The sequence below is a fragment of the Thamnophis sirtalis genome, unplaced genomic scaffold (assembly GCF_051295495.1).
Source record: "Thamnophis sirtalis isolate CommonGarterSnake01/CBP01778 unplaced genomic scaffold, rThaSir2_p1.2 scaffold_3, whole genome shotgun sequence".
Taxonomy (NCBI): domain Eukaryota; kingdom Metazoa; phylum Chordata; class Lepidosauria; order Squamata; family Natricidae; genus Thamnophis; species Thamnophis sirtalis.
The window spans coordinates 167,883,123-167,905,538 of NW_028261383.1; the positions used below are offsets into that span (position 1 = coordinate 167,883,123).

Sequence of the window (22,416 nt, forward strand, 5' to 3'; positions counted from 1 at the left end):
CCAGCTTGTTATATCAAAAAAAGCAAGAGAAGAGTTTTGTTGTCCCTAATGGCCTGAATAGAGGTGTCTCATTTAAAAGGGGAATATTTCCTGGAATCCTTTCATCCTTCTGAAATATTATCAATCAAAGATATTATTCATCAAAGCTCTTACACGTTCTGCTCCTTGGATTAACGACAGGTAGTCCTCGACCTACGACCATAATGGACCCCCAAATTTGACCCGCTTTATGACCTTTCTTGCCACAGTTGCTAAGCGAATCACTGCACTTGTTAAAATTAGTAACAGGGTTACGTGAATCTGAATTCCCCATTGACTTTTTTTGTCAGAAAGTTGCAAAAGGGGATCCTATTGCAATCGTCATAAGTATGAGTCCGTTGCCAAGCATCTGAATTTCGATCGCAGGACCGTGGGGATACTGCAACGGTTGTAAGTATGAAAAACGGTTATAAGTAACTTCTTTCGAGGATGTTGTAACTTCAAACAATCACTAAATAAGTCAAAGGACATTTTGTACTCCCAAGAGCAGGCTGCAAAGACAGAATTTGACAAGTATAAGCTATGCAGTATATTTATTGGATCTGGAATCTTGAAGTCTGCTCCTATCTGGCTGAGTCAATCACAAGACATTTAAGCAAAGCCTCAAAACTGAACTTTGGCTCCATCAAGGAAATGTCATTTAAGTACAACCCAGTAGTGGGTTTCAAAGATTTTTGGAACCTACTCTGTGGGTGTGGCCTCCTTTGTGGGAGTGGCTTGCCAGCCATGTGTCCAGGTGGGAGTGGCTTGCTGGCCATGTGTTTACTTTCTCTCTCTCTCTCTCTCTCTCTCTCTCTCTCTCTCTCTCTCTCTCTCTCTCTCTCTCCTTCCTTTTGTCTCTCTGTCCCTTTTTTCTTTTTTTCTTTCATCTCTCTCACTCTTTTTCTTTCTTTTTTCTTTTTTTATTTATTTATTTCTTCCTTTCTTTCTCTTTCTCTCTCTCTCTCTCTCTCTCTCTCTGTGTCAGTCTGTCTGTCTCTGTGTGTGTGTGTGTGTGTGTGTGGCAGTGGTGGGTTTCAAAAATTTTTGGAACCTCTTCTAACCGGTTCGGTAGATTTGACGAACCGGTTCTACCGAATAGGTGCGAACTGGTAGGAACCCACCTCTGGTACAACCAGAATTTCTTTTTTATTTATCCCAGGCCGAGCAGAATAAAAGGTTCCACCACAAAACCGCGGTAGACAAAAGCGCGCTCGATGAAAGCGTGTACGTGACGTCATCACAGCACGACGAAAACATCGCGCTGTGAGCGGTAAATTTAAAATTAAAGCGAAAACCTTACCCTAAACCCCCCACAAACCTAACCCTAAACCTAACCCTTAACCTAACCCTAAACCTAACCCTAACCCTTAACCTAACGCTAAACCTAACCCTAACCCTTAACCTAACGCTAAACCTAACCCTAACCCTTAACCTAACCCTAACCCTAACCCTAACCTAACCCTTACCTTTATGTGAATCGGCTTGCTTTAATTTAATTTTAATTTCAATTTAATTTATTTTTAATTTTTTTCGTCGCGCTGCTGATGACGTCAGGTACGCGCTTTCGTCGAGCGCGCTTTTGTCTACCGCGGTTTTGACGGGTCACGGAATAAAATACCTAGGAGAAGATGCTAATGAAGTTGCATTAGGTAGATCAAAACTGGATCACCATCTTTTGAGATAGTGACATGTATTTCTTTATTGGTGTAGCCTGAAACCATTCTAACGCATTACCAAAGTAACAAGACAAGTGGAAATCAATCCCTCCCACCCCAAACAGAATGGTTTCAATCCCATTACAGGTAGTCCTCGACTCACAACCGTTCACAGTGACCGTTCAAAGTTACAACAGCCCTGAAAAAAAGTGACTTGGGACCATTTTTCAGTCACGGCCTTTGAAGCACCCCCATGATCACGTGATCAAAATCCAGCTGCTTGGCAACTGGTTCACAATTATGACGGTTGCGGCGTTCCAGGATCATGGGGATCACCTTTTCTGACCTTCTGACAAGCAAAGTCAATGGGGAAGCCAGATTCCCTTGACAACCAGGTTACTAACTTATCAACGGCGGTGATTCACTTAACAACGGTGGCAAGAAAGGTCGTAAAATGGGGCAAAACTAACTTAACAAACCTCTCATTCAACAACAGAAATTTTGGACTCAATCGGGGTTAAGTCGAGGGTTTTCTGTACACTCCCCGAATGAGAGAAACAAGCCAGTGAATCTGGATTCTTGATTTCACTCTAAATAGGGATGGTGTTGAATGCACGCTGGATTTATCTTCTAATAGCTTCATTAGCCTTTCCACATTACCTCCACTTATCAGAGCTTATGTCCTTGGAAGTCTTTTCATGCCAGCTTCTAGCCCAGGGAAACCTGATAATTTTGAGCCATTTTTTTTTAAAAGGACAGTTCATTATTTCCTTCCTCCCAACAAACTCATATTATATATCTGTGCTCAGCACGACTTCCACATTGGTAGGCTCTAAGTCTGAAGCAACTGAAAAATCCTGCTGCATTGCTATAGCATTCAAATCCATCTGGAGGACGTCAAGTTGGTGCACACTGACTTCAAGGATTTAAGGAGCTAGAGAGGCTGTATGCAGAGCTGAATACAGATGTCTGTTACCACCGGTTGGAGCAGCTCTTGAACATGGAACTACTCAACACAAACACACATACACACACACACACACACACATCATCCCATGATTGTTATACCAACCCACTTACACATCTGCTTTGTAAAAGGAAAAATAACCACTTCAATATGCAGAAGGGGGACACGTTTCACATTGGACTGGTTTGGAAAATAAAATATATTCCTAAATGGTCCTTCCAGGAATATATGAGAAAGTAAGAGAAGCAGAGAGGAAAACTCGCAGAAATAACGCCACCTCAGCTACTGTACAGCTCCTGCAGGCCTCACCAGAAAGGGAGAATTGGATATGGACCAAGTCCAAGCAGACTCTTCTAATTTGAGTTAATAATAATAAAAAATAAATCCCCTTCAATTATTTTATATCTGGCTGCTCAGCCAAAGGATACAATTCACAGCATTATTAAAAGACAATCCAAACCAATAAAGCAAATCTAACAATTAAAAGTGCCAGGAGAAAAAAATAGAAATGAAGTATAGATTGCCAAAGCTGCTGTAGAAAGGCCTTTACAAAGTTTTGAGGGACATCTTAACGTCAACAATGGATGTGTTTCTGTCAAGTAAAACTGGGAATGTACTGTATTTGAAAGGCTATGCCATCATTATAGAAAAGGCTAGACAAAACCATTTCCATTATTTCCACCTCATCGCTGACAATAAACATCTTCAAAGAAGATGTTTCAAAGAAAAGGGAATACAAGTATCAAATGGAGTCTTTCAAACTCCAAACCCCCAGCTTTGTTAAGACTGTAAGAGTCAAAACAATGTTTTAACTGAAGTAAACTCATAACTAAATGAGATATTAAGCCCCAGTAAGAAGAGTGTTCAAACTAAATCCAAAATCAATTAGCTACATTTAGAACAATAAGTTTCACTGAAATCTGATATTAAAATCAATATTTCCCCTATTAATTTTAATGAAAATTCAAACTATGTTTTTTCACTGAATTCGACATTTGATCCTTTGAATGTGCATAAAGTAACTTACTTTTACCACCAGGGGTTTGCACACTGTTGTAATCTTCAAGGAACTCTCGTTGAAATTAATATTGTTCGTATTTTTAAAAAGTCATGAATTTTAAATCCCAAGCAGCAAAAAGATCTAATTATTAGATTATTATTCACAATTATTATTCACAATTATTAGACAGACAGACCATTTGAAAACTATTGTTTCTGAGTTAGTAAATCATGAGTAACTTACATTACAATGAAAGCTAGATTCAAGAACAAGAGTGAGAAATAATTCTCCTACTGTTTCCCATTACGGCCCATGCTCCCGGCACCCCATCTCCAAATGTTCATCCACAGAGTGGGGAAAAAGATCTACTATAGCTGACTTTTAAAAAATATACAGCCTGTGGCATTTATGATGCCTGATATGGAACAGAAAAAAATGGCTGCAATGACTAAATCTCTTGTACAGTTTGCCCTGAAGGAACAAGGGTTTTTGCAATCCCATATTTGTTGCAAAAGGAAATCAAAACCCCAGGCAGATCTGGCTCCTTGAGTCTGATCTTTCTGGATCCAGCAAATAACAGCCAAAGTATTATTTTAATCCATGAGTTATTTTCATTCTCCTCCTTTGCTGAGAGACCCCAGAACCCATTGGTCACTCACCTCTAAGAATATCTATGCAAGCACTGCCTTATTCTCCAGCTACCCCCTTCTCAAGTCTCTTTGTGTCCTGGAAAATATGGGGAAGAAGTTAAAATTCCTCCTCTTGCCTCTGATCCTAGCAACCACCAGGTCAAATAGTTTTGAACAGCGCTGCCCAAACAGGAACCTACCTGCCTCTTTAAGGTAGCAAAATCACCTGGTTGAATACAGACTCTTTTTTTTTTGTGATTTCAAGACACTGACCATGGCCTAAAACGGAAACCATAGTTTCCAAGTGCAAGAACCGAGCAATATAATCCAGGTCTTCCAGCCAGCCCATATATTTATATGACCATATTCACATTAAATTGGTCAGAGATTTGTTTTACTGCAATAAATAGTTTAAAATGTATAAAAGTTTATCGGTCTCAGGGATTTGTCCATTAAATTAACCTCATGTTCATTTCAATGAACCCCAAATTCATACTTCATATATAAACTTTTAAGCAATCAAAAAGTACACAAATATTCCTTTAAAACAAAGGAATGTATTTAAAATGACAGATCGTCGTTATTTTTCTAATACAGACTTTAGCTTAACCTATAGAAGAGACCGAGAAGCTGCTGCTCTGAAGCTTCACTTTATAAAGTTTTTAACAAAGATATAGAAAATAATGTGATGATGCCAAGCACTTCTCTCCATGACAGTGATGCGAGCTGGAGGTGGAGAAATAACATTTACAATCATTTCACATATTTTGTTTAAGCCACAGCATCCCCTACCCTGGTACCTACAATTAATTGAGAATTCTGGGAGCCAATAGTTGTGGAAAATGTGAGGGGAAAGAAAGCTAGATATTGTATTCCCACTGAGGAATATTTCTATTTATACAGGCAACTCAGTCTCTGGCAGACATTTCTCAATTTCTCTTTGTGCCAGCCACAATGAGATATATACAGTGTGGGAAAAGGCCCCTAGAATAACACAGACCTTAGGAGAATGGCGCTTTAGCTAAAAGCCAAAAAGGCAGATGTTGCTATAACTAAGTTTGGGTTATCTAGCCATAGGGTCTGGTAATGGCTTCCGGCTTTCTTCTGCGCTTTCCAGAAAAGGGATGGTGTTGAATAAAATTACCCAGTGAATCAAACTGTTTTATGGAAGCATTTAAACTGCTTTGTCAATTTGGTATGAAAAGGATTCTAACACCCTTCAACATTTCCTTAGTTTAAGACCAGCCCACCCTGAAACTCCAGATGTTCCCCAAACCAAATTCCTCCAAGAGAACCACTTACTCCCTTTCTGCAGTTCTGAAACCGTTGCCAGATCTGAAAGCTAAGAGACCTAAATGTATTTTCAGCATTTTTGGCATCTCATACCAATGAGTTCTGTATCACATGGCACAGTGAACTGCTTACTCTTTATGCTTCTGCACAGACAGTGGAAACATACAAGGCAGAGGCAAAAAAAAAAGGAACCATCCTTCCTCCCAACTCCCGAGAATCCTGGTTCCACCTTAACCCTACCGGTGACCTCACCTGTGGGAAACAGCCCTGCCAGGGAGGGCACGCCCGCTGCACTTCCGTAGCTGGCTTGCCGCACCCGTGTCAGGAGTGAGCCTCGAGGCTGCTCCTAGTTCTCTCTGGGAGGGGCAGGGCATATTTGAACCAGAGTTTCCGAAGCTGGTGAGCTTCCTGCCAACCCTACGGTTCACTGAATTCTGGTACGTGGAAAGGTGAGTGCTTCCCCTTGGCAGATGATTAACCACAACTGACTCCCCATCTCTGGGAGGGAATTTCAGACAGGCTTGGGGGTTAGTCCTCACCTCTCTTGCTTTCACTGCCGTCCAGAAAGATGATTGAAAATGTTGGATTCATCCTTTTATCACCTACCTCCTCCCTTCTTTTCTCCCCCCCCCCGCCACTTTGAAAATTAAAGGCACAAGGCTCCTAGCAGGCAGATAAGGAGTCTGATCTCACTGTGATGGTGGTGGCACGCATGGCGGTGGGACAGCATGACAAACACACCATGGGGGATAAAGGAAGATTGTTTCCTTAAATCTGGCCTCGGAGGGGAGAATCCAATGGCCATGCCAAATCTATACTCTCCCCCTGCAATTCTACTTGGCAGGCAGAATTTTTTTTAAAGGGAAAAAAAAAACTCAGCTGCCCTTATCCCCAGCAGGCTACCTGTTCCAGAAACTTGATACCATTTGCATTAAGGACCAAAAGGAACAGATGGTGTGGAGAGGGAAGGGTTCCTTATTCCCCCCAGGGCTTCGGCCCTTTTGCACACCACCCCCACTGCTATCACAGCCTAAGGCTCTGTGTGCTTTTCTTACAGAGCTCTTTCAAATGTCTTCTTCCCCCAACTCATAAGCTACCCACCTCCATAACACAAGCCACGCTGACTCAAGCAGATTAATGAGTCTCAAAGCGGGGATTAGACACCAACAGGAATAAGGTGACAGGAGGAGCTGGATCAAGAAAGGAGGGAGGGGGGGTAGGTTTCAAGAGAAGACTGCACAGCCCCACTGCTGATCAGCAAGCCCTCCCATCTCCAATCTTCCAGATGAGAGAGGGGTGGGGGGGAAAGAGGAAGAGGGAGCAAAAAATGCTTAGTACACAGCTGAATTCCATTTTACATGAACTAAACCCTGGTCTCTGAAATCCACATATGCAACACAAATACACACACACACACATACCACCAAGTAAGGAAAAATAAACATTTCCATAATATCTTTAACAGGTACCCCTTGCCAGTAGAAAAGGAGGGGGAGAAGAAGAGAGTCCATTGTCCACTTATATGGTTTTTGATAGTGGGAGCAGGAAGAGGAAGGCGGGAGCAGACCCTCCCTTCCAGCCTGCCAAGGACTGATAAGGTTACAAGACATTTCACAAGCAGGCCCTCTCCTGGCAATCAAGGCACCAACTGTCTTAGTGATATTTGTGTCAAATCTGTGCAGGAGTCACCTACCTAAAGCTGTTACCTATTAAGACAGGAGGAGGGAGGGAAGGGGGAAACACCTGGCCATCCATATCTGACGCTCCAGGTAGAACAGAGAATGAATGTCAGGTCTTTGCCAGCAGAGCCAGGGAAAGCAAGATTTTGTTGTTCTAGCCATTATTTCCAGCACACCACGGCAATGGAACACACAGTTGACCCACATCAACAGGCATATTTGAAAAACACACACCTATCAGATCTTGCTTCATTCTTCCTGGCCTTCTCCTGACATTCGGGGACTCGTTTACTTTGTTCCACCAATAGGTGGGGACTCCTATACAAATATGTTTAGTAAACCCCATGAGTTCTACTAAGGCTTCCACTCCATTTGGGTACATTTAATTAAAATAGTTAAGGGAAAGGCGGAAGGGAAAGGGGGAAATGAGATTTAATTCCACAGGATTGGCACTTAGCTCCCCAGGGTTTAATTGTGGGGCTGGAAGCGCTTCTGAGAATATGCAACCATACCAAATGCTGGATTATGAAAAATAGCTTCAGCACTTTCCCCCTCTCCCCCCACCCCACCTTAAAATCACCAGCTATTTTCTCGACTTGGGAGAAATTCCTTGCAAATTCTTCTCCTGGATTATTCTGTCTTTTCCAAAATCCCCATGTTCACAGAAAATTAAGGACCATGGATTTGCCCTTGGTAACTGTATGGAGAAATGCTCGCAATCCTGACCTGTCACGCCATAGCTCCTTGGTTCCATAGCTCCTAGAAGCACAATGCAGTTCTCTTCTTAATTTCACCCATCCATCTTGCCCATTCTCCTGCTCAGTCTTGCCAAACATAGGAGCCTTTTCTAGTCCATGACAAATAAATCAAATACCCAAGCTTCTGCTTGCTGATCAGTGCCTCAAGGAAATAGTCCACCTTTATTTGGTCCAGGATCTATTAGTTGGTTGGTCTCCAAATCCAGATGGTGTCTGCCTTCTGTCTTCTTTCTGCAGCTCCTTCTTGGTGCACAGCTGTCACACCTATACACAGCTGTCAAACCCACTGGTTGAATTACTCTGATCTTTGTAGTCCCATACATACACTGGAAGGGGCGCGGTGTCTCAGTGGCTAAAACACTGAGCTTGTCGATCAAAAAGGTTGGCAGTTCGGCGGTTTGAATCCCTAGCGCCGCATAACGGAGTGAGCTCCCGCTACTTGTCTCAGCTTCTGCCAACCTAGCAGTTCGAAAGCATGTAAAAATGCAAGTAGAAAAACAGGCAACACCTTTGGTGGGAAGGTAACAGTGTTCCGTGTGCCTTTGGTGTTTAGCCATGCTGACCACATGACTACGGAGGTCTTTGGGGTTCCACCACAAAACCGCGTTCGACTAAAGGGCGCTCGACGAAACCGCGTAGCTGACGTCATCACAGCGTGACAACAGCGCGGAGAAAAAAGCACACTGTAAACGCTAAACCTAAAATTAACCCCTAAACCTAACCCCCCTAAACCTAATCCTAAACCTAACCCTTAACCTAACCCTAAACCTAACCCTAACCCTAACCCTAAACCTAACACTAAACCTAACCCTTACCTTAACTTGAATCGGCTTGCTTTCAAAGCACTATTTAAAGCGCCCTTCTTTCTCCGCGCTCGCTGTTGTCGCCCTGTTGATGACATCAGCGACGCGGTTTAATCGGGCGCGCTTTAGTCGAGCGCGGTTTTGTCGTGCCACGGGTCTTCGGACAGCGCTGGCTCTTCAGCTTTGAAATGGAGATGAGCACCGCCTCCTAGAGTTGGGAATGACTAGCACATACATGCGAGGAGAACCTTTACCTTTACATATACTGGAAAGACCCACTGTTTGAATTACTCTGATCTTTGTAGTCATTGAAATGCACTCATCCTTCATAGCCTTCTCCGACAGGCCATCCACACAAACATATGCCTGCCTAATGAGCACCGAGGACATATCCTCACATCTAAGAACTACCCTAACACTGAGGCAGGAGGAAGAAGCCAAATCAAGATGATTTGGCAAGGCACGGTGTTTTCCTCTTAAGAAAGCACAACAACTTCTGCTCTGTGCGAACTTTCTAGATGCATGAGGAGCCTAAGGGAGTTTGGTGACCTGCGGGGCATCCAGCTGGAGGGCCCTGAACCTTCTTTGGCTGCTGGAGAAAATAGAGTCTTTCCTAGTTGCCAACATTTTCTTGTTTCTGGATTCTAAGAGGGATATCAACCTGATAGAATCCTTGAGATCAGTATTCCTAACAGCGGCTGTGGCTACCTCTGTAAACTACTTTTACCTCCGAACTTGCTAGAGAATGCCAATGGTGGCCCTATAGCAGAAGGACAGCAGCAATGTGAAGTAGGAGCAGAGATTGGTATGGTGGCAAGACATCCACACTTGGGGGGGAGGGGGCCGGCAGCTGAGAAGAGTTTCTGACTACTCATTCCCCTCACTGAAGGGAGTGGATGTGTTAAAATAAAGAAAAGGGAGAAGACAAGAATAGCGAAGTGGGACAAAAGACTTACCAGGAAGAAACCAGATAATTAGAAACTACTATATGGGAAAATAAAAAAGTTAAGATAAGGGCTTTATTCCTAAACATGATAATAAAATGGAGTTGCTATCTGGCTGAACATGATAATGGAAAGATAACAACATAAAAGCTAAAATATATGGAATATGGATAAATATGAAATTGACACGGGGAACTTGTAAAGCAGAAGCTTGTGATTGACCTTTTGAACACGATAATTAAATTGAGTTGTGAATTGAGTGAATATGACAACAGAAGGACAGCTAAGCATGGGTCAAAATCTATGTAACATGGACATACGTAGGAACTTTAAGATGATGAACAAAAGTGAGGTGTTTACCGCTTATTATTTTATGACTACGCATTCCCCCATAGCAGCAGCAGAAACTGGTTCCCCGCCCCGTGGAAGGATAGCAATATTGCTGGCCTCATCTTCAAGATATAACAAAAGGACCACTGTCAAGCAATGGTTTCCTGCTTTCCTTCTGTCTTCAGGATGGGAGGAAAGCCCACTGCCAAGGGTCTGTTGCTGTCTTCTTCCCCACTCTGTTAATGGGGAACATAATCAACCCTTCGTGCTTCAACTACACTACCACAAATATGGAGTAGAATATTAACACCATCCATTAATATGCAATTGGAGAATTTCTATTGAACCTTTCAGTAAGCAGATGGTTTAACAGTATTAAGAAGTGTGTTCACAATATAGCCAAAACAGACACATACAGAGAGCCGGCACAATGAGGACGGAAAACATTTTGCAAATGGACCATTCCAAGTATTTGGGCAATAAAGAGTTCACAAATCACAGCTGTTTGTAAGGCATCATTCTGCCAAAATGGAGGTGGTGCAAATCTGGGCCCAAAGATTGAGCTGATTTTTAAAAAAAAATAGACTTGGAGGCTTTTCTCACTCTTCAAGAGAGCTCAATTCAAGAGAGACAATTCAGAACTGGGCATCAGTCCTTGGCAATCTCTCCTTTTACTTAAAAATCTGAACTGGTTGCAGGCTACCTCCTAACTCCACCCTAAAAGCCTCCCTTTCTCATTTTCTCCCAAACCATGTCCAGCTTGCAGAAAATTAAAGGCCTGTTTCCAAAAATTATAGAGCAGCGATTCGAAACAGGAACAAGAGACAAGATGGCAATCTGGCTTCCTAAATTCTACTAGCCAGTAAACACATGGGAGCTCTTAGATCTTGGAAAGAAGGAAGCCATGCAGCCCATTCAGTTAAGAGCCAGATCAGGCCACCAGTATCGGCACGGAAATCGGTTAACTCTGCCACGGCTACACGCAGACGGCACTTCTGCCCTCTGTTCCCATCCAAAAAGAGTTATCTGAAATCCCTGCCGATCCAGGGATTCATCCACTCGTAGATGAATTACTACCTAAAATCTTGAGCATGTAAAAAGAATCCTGCAATTTACCCTTGATAAGCACGACTTAATGGGGGCAAGCAACAGTCACAATCCGTATTATCGGCTTGCATTGCAGTGTGACCCCCCCCCTCCCCTGCTTTCCCCCTTCCTGGCCAGGGTTACAATGCAAAAAAGCAAGAAATGCTGTGAAAGCAATTTAAGGGAGCTGGAGTGGGTGCTGGTTGAAGCCACGCAGGATTCTTTGGCCTGGCCATCCCACCAACAACTATAGCCCCAGGCCTATCGGAAGCTTCTGTATACCCGATGGGTCCATATGGAAGGCATTAAGGGTTCTGCAAAAGGAAAAAAAAAAGTTGGAAGGAGGGAGGAGAGACCAAATGTGGGTGGTGTAGCAGGATGTATCCTGCCCTCACCCTGCTTGTCTCTCTCTCTCTCTCTCTGTATATGTGTTTTTGGAGAGGGAATTAACCCTTTGCAGTTCAGGGAATACAGTAAGAAGGCAAGAAAAAAAATGGCTTAATTAAACATGGATTAAAATAGAAGCAATTATTGGAAACAGTGGGAATTCCGGTTTCCTAGCTCACTAGAGATCAGACATCTCAGCTGGCCAGTCTGATTGGCTGTGCTTCTGTTTCTTTCAAAGTCACCATTCCCCCCATCGCCTGCCCCAATGCTATATATACAAAATGACTCCCATTTCATTAGCCGAGGTGGCGCAGTGGTTAGGGTGCAGCACTGCAGCCACTTCAGCTGACTGCTAGTTCTGCAGCTCGGCGGTTCAAATCTCACCGGCTCAGGGTTGACTCAGCCTTCCATCCTTCCGAGGTGGGTAAAATGAGGACCCAGACTGTGGGGGGCGATATGCTGACTCTGTAAACCGCTTAGAGAGGGCTGAAAGCCCTATGAAGCGGTATATAAGTCTAACTGCTATTGCTATTGCTATAGCCATCGTTCTTGACTACACTATGAAATGCTATTTTAGGGCTGCAAGGATCAGCCTCCCCACCAAAGGGTGCTTTAGTAGAGTTTACTGATCTCTAATCAGAGCAATATAAGATCTGTGGGGCAGCAAGGCAGAGTAAAACAACAGAAGGAACAGAACAATGGGGAGAGAAGGGTATGAAAAGATGAATGTCGAGAACATGTATGTGTCAAGCACAAGAGTATGTCGACATTCCAGTGGCTGAATGGCTGTAGTATTTGGTAGATGTCCTGCCCCATTGGGGAAACACTAGATATGCTGTGCCATGACCTCCCTAAAATAACAGTGGGGCACTAAAATGAAATGTGGGTGGAACAGGCAACAAGAAGAGTCATACACACCCTAACCTACTTTAATTCTGGTACCACCTGACCCTAGTGATGCCTTAGACACAAAAGTCTCCATTCATTTATCTCAAGGACAGGATCTGTTGTTGCCCTCCACATATACTAAGCCCAGTTACACACTATTAAAGTGCATAATTTGAGTGGCAGAATGGGCAGCATCGAACTCTCTTTTTCTGGCCCCAAGTCACACACACACACACATACACACACACACACCCCAAGTCAGCTGATCTACATGAGCAATTAGTTGAGAAGGTGAAGGTCAGATTGGGATAATGGGTGGACAGAGAGACCAATCACACTAAGCAAAGGTTTGCTTAACCATGGTGAACCGAATTACAGTTGGCTATGTTTGCACAGCGCATGAAACCAAAAGCAAACAAATCACATAGGGCAGTGATGATGAACCTTTTCGGCACTGAGTACCCAAACTGGAAACCACCCATATGCGCACATGCGCCAGAGCACCAGAAACCCAAAGACCAGGTGCATGCATGCACCAGCCAGCTGATCTTCGGGTTTCTGAGTTCCGGCACGCATGAAAACCAGCTGGCTGATGCCCATGCACATGCCGGAAACCAGAAGAGCAGCTGGCGATGGTGCACATGCCTACAGAGAGCGCTCTGCGTGCCACCTCTGGCACGCATGCCATAGGTTCGCCATCACGGACATAAGGCTTAGCATGATGGATAAAGTCTACCGTTACAGGTGTGCACAATGTGACATTTGATGGCTCAGATTGATATCAGCTAGCCCCATGATGGCGAACCCATGACACCTGTGCCCAAAGTGGCACGCAAAGCTATGTCGCCTGGCACGCGTGGCCTTGCCTGTTTGTGTTATGGGATTCTGGCATGCATCTGCATGTGATGATGATTTGCTGTCCTTTGTGCACATGGCAGTGCCAAAAAACAGTGTGCACCCATGCACACTGGCCAGCTGATTGTTGGGTGTGCATGTGCACCAGAATCCAGAAGGTCCCCTTTTCCAGAGTGTGACCCCTTTGCATACACGGCAGTGCCGAAAACCGGAGTGCGCATGCCCGCCTGCCAGCTGATTGCCAGGCGCACATGCATGCTAGAACCCAGAGGTTCGGCTTTTCTGGAGGGTGGCCCCGACGAGTGCATGCACGTTCGCCCATGACGTTACAGTGCTGAAAAGAGCCAAGGTGGCGCAGTGGTTAAATGCAGCACTGCAGGCTACTTCAGCTGACTGCAGTTCTGCAGTTCGGCTGTTCAAATCTCACCGGCTCAGGGTTGACTCAGCCTTCCATCCTTCCGAGATGGGTAAAATGAGGACCTGGATTGTTGTTGGGGGCGATATGCTGACTCTGTAAACTGCTTAGAGAGGGCTGAAAGCCCTATGAAGCGGTATATAAATCTAACTGCTATTGCTATTGCTAAAAGATTTGCCACCACTGAGCTAGCCTCTCTTGGGCACAATTTATTTGCCGCCTGCGATACTTACATGAACCAACTGATGATGCTGTGCCAATTCTTGTTATGTATGGTTGGTACTCTATCCTTTCCTAAACAACTTTCTCTATTCTGTAAGGGAGTTTTATCTCTGCCAAAACCCTGGCTTCTTATCTTCAGCTCTACATCTTGCATTTCTTCCTTTTCCCTCGTCTAGTCTTTCCCTCAAAATATCTGAATTATTTTCAAGCTGGATCCTGGAAACAATTATATGGAAACAACCGTTATTATTTCCCATCATTATTTCCCTTCCCCCCCCCCACCCCTCGTCCTCATACCGTCCACATCTTTACAGGATCTAGAAGTATAGATTGTACAGTGTTGCATTTGTGTATAGCTTGCAATTAGCTTATTCATTCTTATTAAACATAGGAGCCTTGTCCAGGAATCGATCAGGGGGTCTTTCGGGTGAGGAGAGCAACCATTGAGATGGACTCTGTACGCAAACATCTGAGGCAGTGGCTGCTTCTGAACATTATTTGCCAGTTGCAACAATTTAAATATGCGTCTCCTGAATAAGTATTTCTTCTGCCAATTCCTAGCCTTCTGACATCATACAATTTGAAAGGGCTCAGGCAAAGTTATTCCCAACTTTGTGCAACCACATTAGGAGGTGGGATAACGGTCTCTCAGCATAGCTGCAGTGCCAGTGGGACGTTACAGTGACACATCCTGGGCATCACGATTGGTACGTTTTATTTGTTGACGCAGCAATCTTTGGAACTAAACAAGGTGTGCTGTTCCTCAACCATCTTTTCCTTTCGGCTTAGGGAACTTTTTCCCCCGAGCCTCAGACCGAATTTCCTTCCCTCCCCATGCTGAACCTGGCAGCTGCCGTCGACACAATGAACTACAGCCCCAGAGTTCCCCAGCCCGGCCTCTTTCTAAAAATAGCACTTCTCACCCAGATGCATGGAAAAAATGGTGGGGCCAGCCAGATCAGACTGTAGGCATGGAAAGACAGCAGCAGTTCCCAGAGGTACCCTCTATTTTCTACTCAAGAGTTCCTTAATGCCCCACGGCACCCATCTGGACGAGCTCAAGTGATTTGGCTTTTTAAGGTAGAAAAACACGCATCTCACTAATCAATCAAAGCAAAGTTCAAAAGGAATTCTCTTGCACCTTCCCCATGGAAAATGATGGAAGCTCCCATTCATTTCAAGAAAAGTCTATAAATAAAATGTGGTCCATAGGTGAGGCCTGCCTGCTTACTCAATAGTACCCCAAACCCTTCTAGGCATCTCCAAAACAGTCTGACAAACTGGTTTACATATCGCACCAAACCATGATTTGTCTAGTGGTTCATCATTCCAGAAGTAGCTACTTTCTCACAGCACATGAAACGAAGATCGAGCAAACTACATTAGTGGTACTGCTCCCACATCTGGAATGCAGGCTTTTTGGTTCAGCTTACACAATAGTCCATCATAATAATCATGATTAAAGCACCAGTTAGATTCTCAATACTTCAGTAAAACCTAGGAACTTACCTCGATCGCTACTTCCCCTAAAGGGACTGCAATATTTAATATGGGTTTATAATTGAGCAAGCTCTTCGTTAATCTCTGGGACAGTGGGAGTAACTGGTACTGGTTGTTTATAGCGGGACAAATAATTATAACGCCATACAAGAATAAATATGATTCAATTCATAAAAATACAAAGCCGTTGCTCATTTAAAAATGGTTCCCTGAATAAACCAGTACTGGCAAGGTTCACACAGCACATCAAATCAACCTTTGTTTTTCATTGGTTGGGGACTCAGCATATTATGGGAACTCAAATCAAGATTAAAAACAATAGCACTGCATCACAAACCTACTTCCCTCTCTTCAAAAGCAAGCCCTCTTTAACTTATACTCTTCCCAGGTAACTGCAAGACTTCAGCCTTAACGTTATTCAATTAAAATTTAATCCCACTTTTCTTGATACACCTCAGTTCACCTATATGAGCCATTAGCTGGGCTGCTGAAACACACATATTTAAGTTTGATTTAAAACTCTTGGGGTGTTCTCATCATCAAAACTATGCATTTTTAAGTAAACATGGGACTATTTTTAGGGGGGGCCCCCCGAGCAGGTTTTCTTTTCCCATCGATTTTTGTTTTAATCCGCTTGAAGATCAGAGAAAACATTAGAGGTGAGCAGCAAGGTAAGCATTTTTTTTCTCCCCTTTTTTTCTTAGAAAGCCTCCTTAGATATACGTCCCTTCCTCTGAGCCAACTGTTCTTCAGCAGCAGGAGCTAGAAGGCCTGGGCCTTTTGGCCTCATCCTAAACCAGGCTCTGGCCCCCAGATAGTCCCCCCTGCGGCTTTGCCTGGAGCCAGGATGTGGCTTTGTTTTTATGCCAAGCAAGCAGTTCCTCAAAGCTTTGTAAGAAAGGAGGATAAAGGAGGAGATCAGAAATGCAGCTACTGATACTGGAATTGGGGGGTGGGTGGGGGGAAGAGTCGAGTCAGGGGACAAAGATGGTTAGCACCTAATTGCTAACCAGTTGCTCCTGCAGGAATGTAAAAAAAAAAGCCTATAAACAATCATTACTGATACAGCCGGCCCTTCCCCTGTTGGAAATTGTCTCCCTACAACTTCATTTGCCAATCCCGTGCAGCAAATGTCCTGTGTCTCTCACAACATTCCCGGTTTTTTTTGCAGAGTTGATCACCTCCCAAACTGCTCTGCATGTACTAAAGCACTCCAACCAATACAGCCACTGGGTCTGGGAGAGCAAACACATCTGGAGGGGGGGGGCCAAGTTGGGACAATCTGGACTAGCTCCTAAAGAGCACAAGATTTCCGACTCACTTCCTGTTAAGCAAGACATTTTGCATCCTAGCCATGCCAGTCAGCCCCCCCACCCCCCTTGTAGAAGCCACAAACCAAGGCTTCCTTTGTGGCTGAAAACCCCGGACTGCAAAAAAGGAACCAATGCACATACGGGCAGAATCTTTTAAGCTGGGGATCCAGTTGAAGTGAACAGACCTGCTTAAGATCTCCTTAATCCTTATCATCATTTAGCCTACCTAAAACAGTGGAGAACGCACCTAGGGTCAATAGCCTGAGGGGTGAAAGTGAGGGACAGAAGGACACCAGCAGGCCCCTCTTCTCCCCCAGCTATAAGGACCCTTCTGTTTGCAACTAGGTAGAGCTTACAACCTTACACTGCCAGCCAGCAATTTGGGCCTGGATCACTGAGGGCAACCGACACCACAATCTTATTTATGGCAGCTTTATGTCTTCAGCCCCATTGGTTGCTGAAGGGAAAGAGGTCTACAATTTCAAAGCTCAGAGTGGGGAAAGCTAAGATTCCTGGGTTGTTTTTTGTTCCTCAGCTCAAACCCACCCCCCTAAAAGAAGAGCCTAGTAGCTAAATCATGATCTGGACGGGGGAACGGAGAGAATAGACTAGCTGCTGTCGTTGCACTCCTAGAGATTGTGTGTTTGGTTAACACTGGAAGGAGCAAACCAGGGCCTTGATCCAAGCTGTGTTGGCTTTCTAGATGAAAAGCTGGCTGAATTTCTATGGTTTCTCTCCACAGTGGCAGGACCCATCCCATTGCCCTTGCAGCCTTGCCAGGTGTTGGTTGAGGCACAGGGGGAGGGGGGGGAAGAGAAAAAGACACAAAGCTTACTGTGGTCTGAATCAACAAAGGAAAGGGGCGGAGATGGAAAAGGTTTGTCCCATCTCAGGGAAAACCAGGGCCAGAAAGGATCCACTGTGTATCCCATTTCATCTCCCACACCACCACCACTACCTTAAGAGTTATGCTGTGAAGCCAACTCTATAGGCCTCCATTCATTTCTAGCCAGGATGAAGTACTTTCTCTGTTAAGGCCCGATGCCTTAACAGTTAAGGCCCGATGCCTGGTATCATAATCAAGAATGCTTTAAAGCAAGGCTGGTGTAGGTTCCCTACCCCAATTATTAGGAAGAGGGGAGGGGAGAGACAAGATACCTTATTCTCACGTCGCATTTTCTGTACCTGAGATATGCCTATGTGTGTTTCACAGCTTTTCCGCAGGCTACACAATGCTTCTAAGAATATCAGACTTGCAAGGGTGACTCAAAGGTGTCAATTATCTCCTGTGAGATTCTTCACCTCAATGGAGGTGTGGGGAGAAAAAAAAGACACCAACCTGCACATTTGCACCTTGGTTGGGAGCAGTTTGGTATCTGACCCAGAAGATACAGCGTAAAAATCCCATTAAGCTAAATACTGTACAGTACATATGATTAATTCTTTCTGTAAGCTTTCAACCTGGTTAAAAGCTCTGGATTTTTCTGCATTTGTTTGCATGGATGCTAATCCATGGTTTACTCGTTTAACCAAGTTTCCTGCATTCGTATGGCTAAACCACCAATTAGCAATACAGTTGTCTTGTCACAATACTTTCACTACGACTGGCTTTTTGCAGTTCAACATGTCAGTTGAACACAGCCAGAGAACAAAGTGGCAAGGAGTTCCACAGATGCAATTTACATAATCCCAATATAAATATTCCAGATATAGAAAGTTTGGCAACAAGTTGCCTCCAAGATCATTCCATAGTACCACGTTCAATTGTCTGGCTATGGAAGTGGTAGCTAATTTCCTGTGAAAGGGTGGAAGAGGGGAGATAAAGGAATTGCATTTGAAATCAAAGCCGTTCTGTTTTCCTCAGCGGTGCTAAAAATAATCCTGGGATTAAAGAGTGCTGAAGCTAATATTCCTGCAAACATCTCTTTTGTGAACCTCCTCCATTTCAATTTAACTGCCGTGTCTCTTTGTTCCGAAAGCTGCCTGCAGTTTTAGGGATTTGAAAAGCAAAATGGCAGGATTGTAAAAAAAAGAAAGAAAGAAAGAGAAAAACAGGGGAGGGGGAAACTTTCAGAATGAAAGGGTAAACTGACTACCCTAAAGAGGAGGTGGAAAATAGGATACAGGAGAAGCAGGAGCCACACTCCTATTGTAAGCGCTTTGGGGCAGGAGCCTAAAACAGAACGTCTCATTTTTTTAACCCCACTTACCTACAACGATGGAATTATTTTAACCACAGCATTGCTTTTGCTCCCTCCCCCCCGGCATAAGGAAAGAAAACTCCCCCCCCCGCACCACTTTTCTTTTTTTTAAATCTACTTTCATCCGAAGCTGCTGCAAATTACGAAAATGAAATTCCACCGCGCTTTTTATCTTTAGTCGTCCAAATTATCTTCGCCAGATTCCACGTATTTCTCCCCCCCCCCAAAGAAAACAATGTCTTCTTCGATTCATTGCTCTAACACAGGATCCCGCTCGCCCAGCTGCAGAAGAAAACCCCGAGATCCTTCTGGGATAATACAGGCGCTCCCGCCTTTAACCATTAGGCGTTAGTTCCCTTTGCTAAATAGGACTATCGAAACCAAGCAATTTATTTTATAGTACGACTGTAACCCGGCTTCACTCGGAGTCGAGGAGCAATTGCTGCTTTTATTCGTTACCCAAAAGCACATAAGCCCTCGCCCCAAGAAAAAACCCCTTCCCAGTCCTCTGGCGCTTACCAGCTCGGATTTGGGGCGAAGTAGTCGCTCCCCCTTCGATGTGATAGGAGAACCTCATGGCTTTGAATTGCTGGGAATATGATCCACTGGGTTCCGGACTGGGCATCCCCATCACGCTGGCTCTCTGCATGTCTGCACTGCCACCCCCTCTTTCAGTCCCCTCCAAAATCCCCCCGCGATCGCCCCCCAAACGCCAGGCTGCTTGAAGTCTCCATCAAATTGCCCCGACTTCCTTCCAAAAAAAAAAAAGAAGAAGAAGGGTCTGGATTCGACCTACTAGGACGTCGCTGGAGCCGGGAAGGGGAAGCGATCGGGGTGCGGGGGGGGGGAGGAAGGCGCTGGCAGGAGACGAGGAACCCAGTGGATTGATTTCGTTGCTTTCTAAGACAGAGATCTTTGCAACAAGTCGGCACAGCTCTCGCAGGAAGTGTCGCCCTGGCCAGGCAGGAATGTATCAGAAAGCTTGTAGCTTATTATCCACGTTGGAGCGGTCTGCTGAGTCCTCCGCTCTCCCACTCCCCTCGCTTCCTCCTCCTCCTCCTCCTCCCGCTCTCTCCACACCGACTCCTCGCTGAGTGGGTTGGCTTTTTTCGTACTGCAGCGCCAAGGCGTTGAGAGCAGCCGACTGCTTGCAAGCAGATTTCAATCCCAGCTCTTCGGGCTTGGAGCTTTTCTTTCTTAATAACTGGATAGAAATGGGATTTTCGTTAGCCACACACAGCCATGAATATCTCTTGGCTTTGACCGCCTCCCCGAGGAGGAGAGTATTGGGTTCCCCCCCCACCACCACCAACCCCTTCCTATCCGCGAGGATATTGACAAAAGTCTGAAAAAGAGGTGTTGGCAATTTATGGAGGGGTTGGGCTAACAGCTGCTGTTGGGAGAGAGAGAAATCAGCTCGTTTTGAACTCGGTTTACTTTGATTTGGTTGGTTTTTTCCCCCTTCCTTTCTCTGTATAGTACCGCCTTTTTTTAAAGCCTTGGGTAGGGCAAAAGGCAAACTTTGATCTCTGATAGCATTTAAAAGAAGTCCACATTTTTAATGTTGTGTGTGTGTCTGCAGAGTATTACTATTATCTGCCAAAATCAACCCACTGCAGGGCGAAGGTCTCTTCATTGTAGGATATGAACCATAATCCACCATGCTGGTCCAGTGGGTTAGTTAGTAGGTTTTCAACTTCCCACTGACTGGCCCAAAGTTACCCAGCCAGCTTCTCTGCCCAAGAGGGCAGGGTGGTGGTGGTGGTGGTAGGACCTGGTCTACCCACTTCTAGCCCAGCACTTGAACCACCATTAAAGCCATTAAAACCTGGCTGCTCCGGCAGGCCTGGGGCTGTTGACCCCCAAATATGGTCCAGCCCCTTTCAGAACGGAGTGCATGACGTGTTGTATTTTATATCTATCTTTCTTCCTTGTATCTTACTTTTTTCTTTTTTGATTATTTTTGTACTGTAAGCCTACGGGATTGGGCGGAATATAAATGTTATTAAACTTATAAACTCAAATTATAAGTTTGAGTTTATAAGTTTAATAACTTATATTTATTATATTAACTTTAATAAAAATTTCAAATTAATTTCCCCAACCCGAAGAGGAATAAAAGCCAATGCTTATTTTAAAAACAAGCAAAAAAAAAAGTAACAAAATGCCTTTACATACACACAAACAGACACAAACACACACCGTTTTCTGTTCTACACAGGATGGAGGAAAAAACTCTGAAATATGCTTGCAAACCACTACAGCTGTGCTCAGTCTAAACAATGTTTAGAACAGAACATGGTTTTTGCCAAGTCAGGAGCTACATGAGGGAAAGCAGCTTTCCCCCCATCATGATATTAAAGCAGATATCTTGATTTCTTTTGCTGCTGTGTGGAAGATTTTTCTCACCATCAGAAATCATCCTTCAAAATGGTTTCCTGGTTTGGGTTTTTAGGATTCAGCTATCCCATGATAGCTCTGGTTATGACTATAACAGTGTTTCTCAACCTTGGCAACTTGAAGATGTCCGGACTTCAACTCCCAGAATTCCCCAGCCAGCGAATGCTGGCTGGGGAATTCTGGGAGTTGAAGTCCGGACATCTTCAAGTTGCCAAGGTTGAGAAACACTGGACTATAAGAACACATTAAACCATATACTCATCAACTATATTCTGTGCTTGCATGTTGCACAAACCCAGCCTCTGGGGAATTCTGTTGAGTTCTGCACACTGAACCATTTGCTCACTTGCTCCGCTCTGATCCATCCTGCTATCACCTTTAGGTAATTACCATAACTATGGCATTCAATGCCACACAATGTGATGGTGCTAGCCACTAACAAGGTTGGGTTTAAAGGGTTTGGATCAGAGGTGGGTTGCCAATTTTTTTTACTACTGGTTCGAGTGTGCTTGCGTGATGCTTCTGCACATGCGCAGAAGTGTCCAGGCGAGTGGGTGCAGCCTCCCACCGCTGCTACTGGTTCGGCTGATACGGGCCGAACCGGGAGCAACCCACCTGGATAAATTCAGAGAAAGGTAGTCAATCGAGCTGCTAGGATGAAGACTCCTCCGAGAGGCGGGGTCTCAGAAGTATGCTTCCAATATCAATTGTAGGGGAACCAAGTGTCTTCTACATTGTAAGTGCCCCAGAAACCTATGGGAAACAAAATGGTGGACTAGAATGGGCCTTGGTCTGATCCTGCAACACTATTATGTTCTTTACACTGTCCCTGGCAAATACTGGCTCAAAAGCACTTCAGAAAGGATGGCACAGCTTATAGTTTACTGATATGGATTGCACAACAAGTCAAGGTATGCCTCATCTAATCATACTTAATTAAATAAACCTTAATCAGTTATCACTACATGCTAAGGAATAGATAATGTTTATTCTGGCCAAGAGCTGTATTGTTTCCCTTCTTTTCCCTAATGTCTCGTGAATCCATAAAATCACAAATTGTGAGTAAGGCT

At 44.4% G+C, this 22,416-nt stretch overlaps 1 protein-coding gene across 1 annotated transcript in view; it reads right to left on the reverse strand.

Annotated features, from left to right (window-relative positions):
• Positions 1 to 20,216, reverse strand: part of FGD1 (FYVE, RhoGEF and PH domain containing 1) — a 70,761-nt gene extending 50,545 nt beyond the window's left edge. The window contains exon 1 of the mRNA XM_087710836.1: positions 19,466 to 20,216. Within this exon, the coding sequence (XP_087566962.1) occupies positions 19,466 to 19,595 (130 nt within the window). The 5' untranslated portion in view covers positions 19,596 to 20,216. The remainder of the gene's footprint in view (positions 1 to 19,465) is intronic.
• Positions 20,217 to 22,416: the final 2,200 nt, after the last annotated feature.